At 41.0% G+C, this 12266-nt stretch overlaps 1 protein-coding gene across 2 annotated transcripts in view; it reads left to right on the plus strand.

The window, feature by feature from the left end:
- Window positions 1–3184: 3184 nt before the first annotated feature.
- LOC141080528 (caspase-1-A-like) overlaps window positions 3185–12266 on the plus strand; it is a 41264-nt gene continuing 32182 nt past the window's right edge. For both annotated transcript variants that reach the window (XR_012228962.1, XM_073565786.1), the window contains exons 1-4: window positions 3185–3306; window positions 5796–6056; window positions 6842–6901; window positions 11210–11274. Coding sequence is in view for 1 of the 2 variants with exons in the window: in XM_073565786.1 (XP_073421887.1) it covers window positions 3300–3306; window positions 5796–6056; window positions 6842–6901; window positions 11210–11274 (393 nt within the window). In the remaining variant the exon portion in view is untranslated. The remainder of the gene's footprint in view (window positions 3307–5795; window positions 6057–6841; window positions 6902–11209; window positions 11275–12266) is intronic.

The raw sequence follows: 12266 nt of genomic DNA on the forward strand, positions 1-12266 counted from the left end.
GGGGTCACTTGTGGGGGGGTTTCCACTGTTTTGGTACATCAGGGGCTCTCCAAACACGACATGGTGTCCGATCTCAATTCCAGCCAAAAACGTCAAATGGCGCTGCTTCCCTTCCGAGCTCTGCCATGCGCCCAAATAGTGGTTTACCCCCACATGTGGGGTATCAGTGTACTCAGGACAAATTGCACAATAACTTTTAGGGTCCTGTTACCTTTGGAAAAATAAGAATTGAGGGTGAAAAGATCATTTTTGTGGAAAAAATATGATTTTTTAATTGTACGGCTGTATGTTATAAACTTCTGTGAAGCCCTTGGGGGTTCAAAGTTCTCACCACACATCTAGATAAGTTCCTTGGGGGGTCTAGTTTCCAAAATGGTGTCATTTGTGGGGGGTTTCCACTGTTTTGGTACATCAGGGGTTTTCCAATCGCGACATGGTGTCCGATCGCAATTCCAGCCAAAAACGTCAAATGGCGCTGCTTCCCTTCTGAGCTCTGCCATGCGCCCAAATAGTGGTTTACCCCCACATGTGAGGTATCAGCGTACTCAGGACAAATTGCACAATAACTTTTAGGGTCCTGTTACCCTTGGGAAAATAAAAATTGGGGGTGAAAAGATCATTTTTGTGGAAAAAATATGATTTTTTAATTGTACCGCTGTACGTTATAAACTTCTATGAAGCCCTTGTGGGTTCAAAGTTCTCACCACATATCTAGATAAGTTCCTTGGGGGGTCTAGTTTCCAAAATGGGGTCATTTGTAGGGGGTTTCCACTGTTTAGGTACATCAGGGGCTCTCCAAATGTGACATGGCGTCCGATCTGAATTCCAGCCAATTTTGCATTGAAAAAGTCAAACGGCGCTCCTTCCCTTCTGAGCTCAGCCATGTGCAGAAAGTGTGGTCCCCCCCCACATATCAGGTATCAGCGTACTCAGGACAAATTGCACAATAAATTTTGCAGTCCAATTTCTCCTGTTACCCTTGGTAAAATAAAAAAAATAGAACCTGAAGTATTTTTTTTGTGAAAAAAGTTAAATGTTCATTTTTTTTTTAAATATTCAAAAAATTCCTGTGACGCACCTAAAGGGTTAATAAACTTCTTGAATGTGGTTTTGAGCACCTTAAGGGGTGCAGTTTTTAGAATGGTGTCACTTTTGGGTATTTTCTATCATATTGACCCCTCAAAGTGGCTTCAAATGTGATGAGGTCCGTAAAAATAAAATGGTGTTGCGAAAATGAGAAATCGCTGGTCAATTTTTAACCCTTATAACTTCCTAACAAACAAAATGCTGGTTCCAAAATTGTGCTGATGTAAAGTAAACATGTGGGAAATGTTACTTATCAAATTTTTTGTGTGGTGTATCTCTGTGATTTAAGGGCATAAAAATTCAAAGTTGGAAAATTGCGAAATTTTCAAAATTTTTGCCAAATTTCCATTTTTTTTCACAAATAAACGCAAGTTATTTGAATGAAATTTTACTACTAACATGAAGTACAATATGTCACGAGAAAACACTGTCAGAATCACCAGGATCCATGGAAGCGTTTCAGAGTTATTACCTCATAAATGGACAGTGGTCAGAATTGTAAAAATTGGCCCGGTCATGAACGTGCAAACCACCCTTGGGGCTTAAGGGGTTAAAATCAGTTTCCAAAATCTTTTTTTTTTTTTTGAAGATCATGTCAAAATTAAGGCAAAATCACAGTCAAAACCTTTTCACTTATTCACGTCTTAAAAGTACAGAGCCCCTTTAAGGCCACAGCTATAAAATGAGTTTAAATGTTGTACTGATGTAAATGTGTTTAGGTCCCAGTACAATTCCTTGCAAAATTTGATGCAGTGTACATATATGAGGCAGAACGTGTTGCAGTTGCACATGTGATCTCATGCATGTGGGTTCGCTAAATACACAATATTTTTTGATTACAATTAATTTTTTATCTTCAAAAGGAATGCTTCTCACCATACATGCAAAATCCCATGCATGTAAATGTGAAATGTAGTAACCACATGTAATTTTATGATGCAATTAAAAGATGCCTAAATATGCAACATAGGGTACATGTGAATACAGTCTAAAGCCTCATATAGCGCACCCCTCTACATCTCCTCCCTCATTTCTGATTATCGACCTAACCGCTCATTACGCTCCGCAATCGATATGTATATGGCCCTTTCACTATCTATCTGAGAATAGGTAACTCTCCATCAAACTCCTCCGCACCCAAAAGCACCCCAAATACTGGCTGGTGACCAGCTCATGCATTCTTTATCTATTTCCCACTCCCTCAAGATGCTTGGACCATCAATGCAAATACGCACCTGTACTTTGTGTCTCCCCCCTACCTATCGTAGATTATAAGCTCTTACAAGAAGGGTCGTCAAGTTTTGCTCTAATTATTATATTATCTTTAACGTTGTTACTTATGACTGTGGTATATGAACTGTTGAATTGTATAGCGATGCAGAATATGTTGGCGCTATATAAATAATGAATATTATTATTAGATTACAAATTACACTGTGATCAAACTCAGATCAGAGTGTGATCATAGTGTGCTTCGATTCTATTGGATGACTAGAAGATGGAGAAAAAAATTTATCTGTCTTGTCCATTCTGTCAGTCCATGGAAATCGGACTGCACTCATATGTCATCTGAGTGCAGTCCGATGTCTTCCACCGTCCCATTGACTTGCATGGCCGAGTGTGATCCAATAATACATCAAACTTAGTCATGCTCTTATTTTTTGATCGTACATGTGCACAGACATGTAAGCAGCCCCATAGAATAACATTGGTCTAAGTGCAATCCGAGGTTTTGTCAGATCGTGCTCGGACCAAAAATACTAGATTGGAACAATGTGGTTTGATACAGTGTTTTTTTCCATAGCTGGTCCAATAGAAATTAAAGCAGACTTTTTCCAATTTTTCATCCACATCAGGTAAATCTCTGGAGCTGTATGGATACTGTCTTGGGAGCTTTCCTGCCATGCACATATGGATGAGAACATTTCCCATTGTGTCTGGAAACATTTCTTGGTCTCCTGTCGTTTTGCACTGCTCCCAAACATTGCCTTCGTTTCTGGTGACTTCGCTCTCAGATACATAACATGTGGTTATACTGTTCTATTTCATCTTCCAGTCCATGTAAGGAAATCCTGCAAAAGTGAAAGTGCTGTAGATGACGTGACACCCTCTCCACGGTCTTCATGTACAATGTATTTCCTGCTTCCTGGTCATTGTACACACACGGCTCAGTTGTGCGCTGCAGATTGGACGTTGCTGCTACCCCTTTCTAAATGGAGGGTAACGTATCCTGTTTAGAAGTCTAAAGACTAACAGCTTTAATCCTAAGTCATATTGCAAGACTCATTAAAGGGTCGATTGTGACTTGTCGGATCGCTACTTCCAACAGGTGGCGCTATAGCGTTCAAGTCCTCTTTCTCTTTGAAGAGGCAATTTGCATAAAGACAAACATGCCTTCAACAGCTGTCAGCTAATGTCTTGCTTGGCCCACCGTATTCGCTGCCCACCTCCTGATCTACAAACACACTCCCCTCAGCCGAGTGTACATGTTTGGAAAGAGTAGTAAGTTGTTGGATATCTCTGGTGATGGCTTATCGCTCTGAAGAACATGGGATCGAGCATGTAAAAATGTATAATGCCCGATCAGGGGTTAGGCTGCCATCAGGAGACCACCTAGACACGTAAGGTAGTTAGCAGGTCCGGCTGAGTTATATGTATGGAGCATGCTGAATCCTATGCACACTTTGTGCAGTCACTTCTCATAGTGCAAAAAGCATGTGGTTTCACTTACTGTACACAGGTTTGTAGTATTTGGAAGCTTCTGATAGGTTTTTTGGCAATGTCTGAATTAATTAGAGACTTGCCAGTGGATGTATTTTAATGCACACCTGAAAGACTCTGCTTCTTTGTGTAGCATCATGGGAAAGTTTCAAGAAATCAGCCAAGATATCAGGAAGAGAAATGTGCACTTGCACACGTCTCGCTCATCCTTGGTTACAATTTCAAGATACCAGAAGGTGCCTCGTTCATCTGTACAAACAATTATGTGCAAGTACAAACAAGATGGGAATGTCCATTCATCATACCGCTCAGGAAGGAGACGGGTTCTGTGTCCCAGAGATAATAATAATAATTTTATTTCTATATCGCCATCATACTGGAGATGAACGTGCCTTGGTCCGACCGCTGCATATCAACTCATGGACAAAAGCAAAACACCTTGTGAAGATGATGGCGGAAGCTGGTAAGATTGTGTCAATATCCAGTGAAACGAGCAACTGTATCAACATGGGCTGAAAGGCCACTGTGCCAGGAAGAAGCCATTACTCCAAAAGAAACATAAAAAAGCCATATTAATGTTTGCAAATGCACACTGGAACAAAAACCTTAATGTTTGGGGACATGTCCTGTGGTCTGATCAAACTAAATTATAACTTTCTGGGCATAATGACCATTGTTACATTTGGAGGGAAAAGGGAGAAGCCTGGAAGCCTGAGAACACAATCCCAACTGTGCAATACGGGTAGCATAATGTTGTGAGGTTGTTTTGGTGCAGGAGGGACTGGTGCACTTCACAAAATAGATGGCATCATGAGAAAAGAAGATTATGTATCAATAATGAAGCAACATCTCAAAACATCAGCCAGGAAGTTAAAGCTTGGGCGGAAATGGGTCTTCCAAATGGACAATGTCCCGAAGCATACTGCCAAAATGGCAACAAAGTGGCTTAAGGATAGCAATGTCAATGTTTTGAAGTGACCATCACAAAGCCCTGATCTCAATCTATGGCCGGGATCACACATGCGAGAAACTCGGACGAGTCTCGCATATTAATACCCGACACTGCCACCGGCACTTGGATCGGAGCATGCTGGCCGCGTAGCAATACATGGAGCCACACGCTCTGCTCCTGAGTGCCGGGTATTAACATACGAGACTCGTCCAAGTTTCTCGCATGTGTGATCCCAGCCTTATTGAAAATTTATGGGCAAAGCTGAAAAGGCAGATGCGAGCAAGGCGACCTACAAACCTTGAGCAGTTACACCAGTTTTGTCAGGAGGAATGGGCCCAAATTCCAACCAACTATTGTGAGAAGCTTGTGGAAGGATATCCCAAAAGTTTGACCCAAGTCAAGCAGGAAGGATGCTCCAGCAAAGTTAGTAGCCGTTAAAAAATAACTTTTAATCTATTTAAAATAAAACATGGAAACAGGCATGAATTGTCGGGTATATTGCAAATAGATGACAGATCAATGCGTTTCGACTATAAAAAGTCTTTGTCAAGATCTGATCCCAGAATGCAATGACCATGATCTTATAGTATGATATAAAAGGTCATTCACTCTCTACCACAACATATCAGACTCTCGCCTTCCATGGAAACCTTCAAAAAGAACTTGAAGACCTACCTCTTCCGACAAGCCTACAACCTGCAGTAACCACTGATCCACCAAATCGCTGCACGGCCAGCTCTACCCTCGCCTTCTGTATCCTCACCCATCCCATGTAGATTTTGAGCCCTCGCGGGCAGGGTCCTCTCTCATCCTGTACCAGTCGTGACTTGTATTGTTTAAGATTACTGTACTTGTATGTATACCCCTCCTCACATGTAAAGCGCCATGGAATAAATGGTGCTATAATAATAAATAATATTAATGTGCTTGGGGGCCTTAAGACATCTGCATGAAAGTTTTGATATACTATTACAAGTGTGGATAATGATGATCTATTTTCCTCTAAAGTTCTTTCATTTTTAATTCTATTCTCCAGATAAACTCAGAAACATCCGTCCTCAGTTAGTGGAACGATGCAGTTTAGCACTTCTACAAGAGTTGCTAGATGATTTGCTTTATATAAAGGTACTAAGGGATGCAGAGGTGGAACATATCCAGGAAGCTTTCCCGGAGCGCAGAGACAAATGTCGAACACTGATTGATATCGTGATAAAGAAAGGAGACCAGAGCTGTAAGATACTACTCCAAAAAATCAGAGAAAAGGATCTGCCACTTAGTGAAAAACTGGGAATATCAGGTAAATATGTAATTGTGGCACATTGCATTATTATGGAAATGATGGCATAATGACGCTATTGCCTGATAATGACTCCATTAATCCTCATCTAATATAGTAGGGATGGAGAGCTGCCAGAAAATCCCAGACATCCTTTCCCAGGATGGGAATATTAGATCACATAGCAAGTTTTCTTCTTGGGTTGACTGGATCCAGTTGTGTCCTCTTAATCCCCAATTACTGGAACAGGGGTCCTGTATTCTCCTTTTCATCTAATGGAGATAGCGAAGCACTGTTTGCCAGTCTTCTAGACTTTGAATGGAGGCATCGAGCATGTGCGACCACTGCTCCATTGATACAGGGGGAACGGGTCCTCTATTCTGGTGATCACTTGTGGTCTCATTGTTTGGGCTCTCACCAATCTAGCAGATATCACCTACTCAATGGATAATTAATATCATGTCATTACTGTCACCGTTCTTTTAATTTGATCCTTCACATTGCTACATTTTTCATATGTGTTTGCAGTAGATCAAACTCCAAAACAACTGCAATGATACACTACCTGCTAATGGTGCAGGACCATATAAACTGCCTCAACACCACAGTGCCCTTTAATTAAAGTGTCTGAATGTGCTCTGAGTAAGTTTAGAAGCCGCTTCTTCTCTGCCATATCATTGCTTGTTTAAAAGAGCACTAAAAATGCACATATTCTTCCCACAAATAAGTAATGCAATCTGACTGATCTCGTATTTCCAAGTAGTATATTATCTGAAGATTAATCCGGATTCTTCCTCTATTTTCAGCAACACTTCCATTACCTATACAGGAACAAGACAGAAATGAAGCCCAACCTATCCAACAAGGTAACACTTACAGCCACCAGGTTATTGCATGGTGTGTGATCTGTGTCAGTTGATAGTAAATTGTAATGATACGAAAGATCCTAACAAGTATCTGCTACTTTGGGATATATAGCCTTTTACAGGGTAGTTAAAAATGCCCAAAGCTGATTGCATAAATATTGATTTCTTAAAGAAATGACCCAAAATATTTCTGACAAGAATCCTGGCACTTAAAACCCACAGATGCAAATATGTCCCACAATCTCAGATATAACAGGGGAGGATGATGATAACAGATTTGTCACAACTCTATCCCTAACGCAAGGGGCGCTCTAGCTCGCCATGTTCCCCGAATACTTCTGATGGTGAAGACGCTGGGGAATGGCACCTACCCCGACATACGGTTTGGCACTAGCCTTCTTCTGGGGGTGGTGAAGGTCACAATGTCTGTTAGCTAACGAGGAAGTATACAGTAAAAGTTTGCTCTTCAAGTCAGCTACTGGCAAATTAATTTATCTACACACAGGAGATTCTGCCAGGTATCCAGTGATATCGGAATTATTTATCTAATCTATAACACAATCCACAAACCTTTTCTATATTTTCAAGGGGCAAAAAAGTTTTATACATTTTGAAATACTTGCACAATGACATGTAAAGGTTTGGTCACCTCTGGTCAAAATGACTGTTATTGTGAACAGTTAAGTTGAAGATGAAACAATCTCTAAAAGCCCTAAAGTTAAAGATGACACAGGCAAAAAATAATATATATATATATATATATATTGTGGTGTAGTGACCACTATGTCCGCTAGGGGGCGCTGTGTGGGTGTCCCAGGACGGGCCTACAGGCATATCCATTGTGGTAATGGGTATAGGATGCGGAATGACCGTTATGTATCCCAAGACCATAGGTGGCCTTGTGATGGAAGCTTGAATATGTGTATTGATCAGCAGAGGTACTGCTGACGTTTCCGTTACAATGTGTCAGGGAAGCCTGTGTGTGGCTGTGTGTAATAGGATCTTTAGTGAGGTCATAGCCATGTGATCACCTGTGGGTGTGGTTATGGACCACATAAGGTACCTGAGGTCTGGTCACATGAGAGAGCGCATGGATCTGATTGGGCCATGTGGAAGGTCCCAGCAGGCCTAGGTGGAGGAAGGTGTGCTACCTTCCTGAAGACCACGTGCTGAGGCTGCTGACCCGGTGAGGCCTATGTATGCTGGCTGTATGTGAGGAGGGATAAGCCTCCTGTGTTTTGCTGAGGCTCCAGGACTGAGTCTGAAGTAATGGACATTTTTATGTTCTTTTTTGCCTAAGCTAGAGGCTATTTTTGGTGATATGCAGATTTATGGTTTATGACACAAATAAACCGCATGAACTTTAAAGGAAAGACTCCCGCTGCACCTGAGCGAGTCGAATCCTTACTTTATATATATATATATATATATATATATAAAATAGGAACAGCACAAAATACCTTAAAGCAGTGCACGCTTCTCCAGACACCTCAATGTCCTTAGATAGTAGCAAAAAAAAGAAAAAAGCAGCACCAAAATAATAGTGGTGTGAACTTTTTAATAGCCTAGTGGAGTGGCGACGTTTCGGATATGGCAATCCTTTCTCAAGCAATGAGTCTGTTACAAACGCACAGTCTTATAGGGTGCACATACTATGAACATTAATCAATCAATTTCACATAAAATCATACATTATTCATATACATAATTCATGGATTCATAAAGTGCTAAGTGCTGCACCATGCATGAAACATATAGGCTAAGTTCACACGTAGCGGAACTCTCGTGGAAATTACCGCGAGAGTTCTGGAATTCCATTCTGCGGGAAAAATCGCATTTTAAATTCCCGCGATTTTCCCGCGGAAAAAACAGCATTTTGCAAGCGTAATTAGCTTGCAAAATGCTAGCGTTTTCCAAGCGATCTGTAGCATCGCTTGGAGAACTGATTGACAGGTTGGTCACACTCGTCAAACATAGTGTTTGACAAGTGTGACCAACTTTTTACTACTGAGGCCGCCTATGCAGCATCAGTAGTAAAAGATAAAATGCAAAAAATAATAAAAAAATAAAAAATGGTGTTATTCTTACCTTCCGACGTCCCGCGCAGCCTTCCCGCCTCTCTGCATGCTCTCGTTCCCAGTAATCCTTTGCGAAAATGCCCGCGATGACGTCCGTTCTCGCAGGATCGCGACGTCTCGCGGTAATTCGCGATGAAGTCGCGCGAATGACCGTCAGACGTCATCGCGGGCATTTTCGCAAAGGATTACTGGGAATGAGAGCATGGAGAGAGGCGGGAAGGCTGCGCGGGACGTCGGAAGGTAAGAATAACACCATTTTTTATTTTAAATTCTATTTTTTACAGGGATATGGTACCCAAAGCCCGGAGGACAGTCTCCTCTCCTCCGGACCGTGGGTACCATCCGCAATTGTTTTGCTTACTTTTCACATGGTGTGCACAGCCACATGCGAGAAGTAAGCGGAACAATGCATTCCTATGGGTGCGGGATCGCCGCGATTCCGCAAAATTAATGAGCATGCTGCGATTTTTAGCGCAAAGCGATTCCGCCGCGGTAAAAACCGCAGCATTTGCACAGCATTGAGGAATCCCATAGGAATGCATGGGATGCTTATTTATCGCATTTTTGCGGCAAAATCGTGCTGTTAAAACCGCCGCGGAAATGCAAAAAAAACGCCACGTGTGAACTCAGCCATACACACATGGTTTTCAAGTATCTATATAACAAGTATAAAGTGAAATACAGTGCCATAAAGTGCTGATTGCATTTTAAATTAAAAATTCTCACAGGTGTGTAATCTTATTTCAGGAACATGTGCATTCACATTATAAGGCTCCCCCATGGCCGCCGTTGCTACTTGTCGGCAAGCCCAATGCTTCACTGCACATGTCTGTGTTAAAAAAAAACTACATATCGCACAATCCTTTACGTGCCCGCACATGTGCAGTAGAACAATAATTCTAGCATTGCCATTTTACTCATGGTATATACAGGAAGTGGTCATATGATGCATTTCCGGGATATCCAGCGGTGGAAAAGCTCAGCCCAATAGTCCAAACCACTTATCCCATTATCCATATTAACAAATATTATAATAAAAACCTTAGCAAACAAGATAATACTTTACTTAGTGGTGTATGTATATATATACATTCATCTTTTATATTTTAAAAATTACAAAAATGAAAATGGGCCGCTTTTCAACTTCAGCTTTTTTTCACAGATGGTGTTATGTTTTCATCAAGAATTTGTTGAAATTTCATTGAATCCATTTTTCCCTCTACCTGTGAAATGTTCCTCATGCCCTTGGTTGCAACACAACCCCAAAGCATTGTTGATCCATCCCCATGACTCCCATGCTTAATGGTTGGTGAGATTTTCTTTTCCTGAAAATCTGTGCCCTTTTTTCTCCACACATACCTTTGATCATTGTAACCAAATAGGTCTATTTTAACCTCATTGGTCCACAGGACTTGTTTACAAAATGCACCAGGCTTGTTTAGATATTATTTTGCATACTTCTGACATTGAATTTTATGGTGAGGATGCAGGAGAGGTTTTCTTCTGATGACTCTTCCATGAAGGCCATATTGGTGCTGGTGCCTCCGAACAACAGAACAATGTACCACAACTCCAGAGTCTGATAAATCTTTCTGAAGGTCTTTTGCAGTCAAGTAGGGGTTCTGAGTTGCCTCTCTAGTAATCATACGAGTAGTTCTCACTGAAATTTTGCTTGGTCCTCCAGACCTTATCTTAACCTCCACTGTTCCTGTTAACTGCCATTTCCTAATTACTGTACATTTCTAACTGAGAAAAGGGCAACTTAAAAACACTTTGCTATCTTCTTATAGCCTTCTTGTTCTTTGTTGGCCTCCACCATCTTCATTTTCAGAGTGCTAGGCAGCTGTTTAGAAGAATCCATGTCTTCTGTTTTTTTGTACAACGTTACAGAAGGCTGGGTTTTTATAAAGCTGGGAAATTTGCATCACCTGGCCTTTCCTAATATTGATAGTGAACAAGCCTTAACCCTAACAGGCTAATTAAGGTCTGAAACATTGGTCAAAGTTATCTGAGCACACAAGCCTCTAAGGGTGCCTAAACTTTGCATCAGCCAATTTTCTAATTTTTAAAATAAAATTAAAAAATGACCATATACATTTTTTTTTGCTTAAAATACAAAAGGAAATGTGTCATCTTTAACTTTAGGCCTTTAGGCCTCATGTCTTGTGAGATATATCAGTTTGGTTCTGTTAAACACTTTACTAGAGGTCATTTATTTATTTATTTTCAGAAATTAATGGAATCATCCAGTGTTCAGAGGAAGAATTTAGAGAAATAACGGCTAAAGAATCAGAGGTGAGTTGATTCATAGGAATCATTCAATAATCAATACTAAAGACTGGCATCTTTTTCGTATAGCAACAAATAGGGAGAATGATATAGCCCATCCAGTGAAATTAACCTTTTATTAACTCACGTGACTGCTCAGCTCCAGAGGGGTTTTCTCAAGGTTCGTTTCACTGGATGTGCTGCCAGACTCTCCCCATTTGTTGTCTGTGGGTGACTGTTGGACCGATTCCTTAGAGGCGTACACCTCCTCTTTCAAATTGCCAATGCTAATGACTTTCCTGCAATTATTTTTTCACATGTTAGATAGTAGCCAAACCGTCCCTTATATTATGTTCACAGACTCGCTTTCATTACATCTTTTATAAAGTGTCTTGATCCAAAGCGGTAAGGGTTTATTCACATGTTCTGGGCATTTTGCATTTTCTGAAAATCAGTGTTAGCACAGTATGACTGTTCAAACCAAGCACAGGCATTTGGTGCTTCATGGCGGGACCAGTCATTTACATACACCTTCCCACCTGCTTGTTTTCCACCTATCTCCACCCTTCTCTGGCTCTGTGAAGATGGAGCTGTCAGTCAAGCATGTATGAAGGTATATATAAATGATTAACCACGCCATGAAGCACTGAGTGACAAGACTTTATCGTTGTCGGGATCGCTGGTGCATCGCTATGTGTAACGGTACCCTTAGTTTGAACAGTCGTCTTGTCCTGACAGAGTCCCTTTAATAAAATGTGATGCACTATTACTTGTTACACTTCTTGGACTGCCTCATTAACTTTCTATTAAGCCTGTACACCATTCTGTGAGCACCCCCTGAATGCTGCTGCCTGCTAAGCAGTACTTAGCAAAACAGTTTTTTTAGTGATCGGTGGAAGTCTCAGGACACAACCCCCCAATCATTTGCTGCACATGTTATCAATAGACTAGATATTTAGTAAAACATGAAACGATAGGTTCCCTTTACGTTATTGGAATAGTAGAATCATAGAATCATA

Source organism: Dendrobates tinctorius, unplaced genomic scaffold (assembly GCF_039654945.1).
Source record: "Dendrobates tinctorius isolate UK_male_01 unplaced genomic scaffold, ASM3965494v1 ptg000016l, whole genome shotgun sequence".
Classification (NCBI taxonomy): Eukaryota; Metazoa; Chordata; class Amphibia; order Anura; family Dendrobatidae; genus Dendrobates; species Dendrobates tinctorius.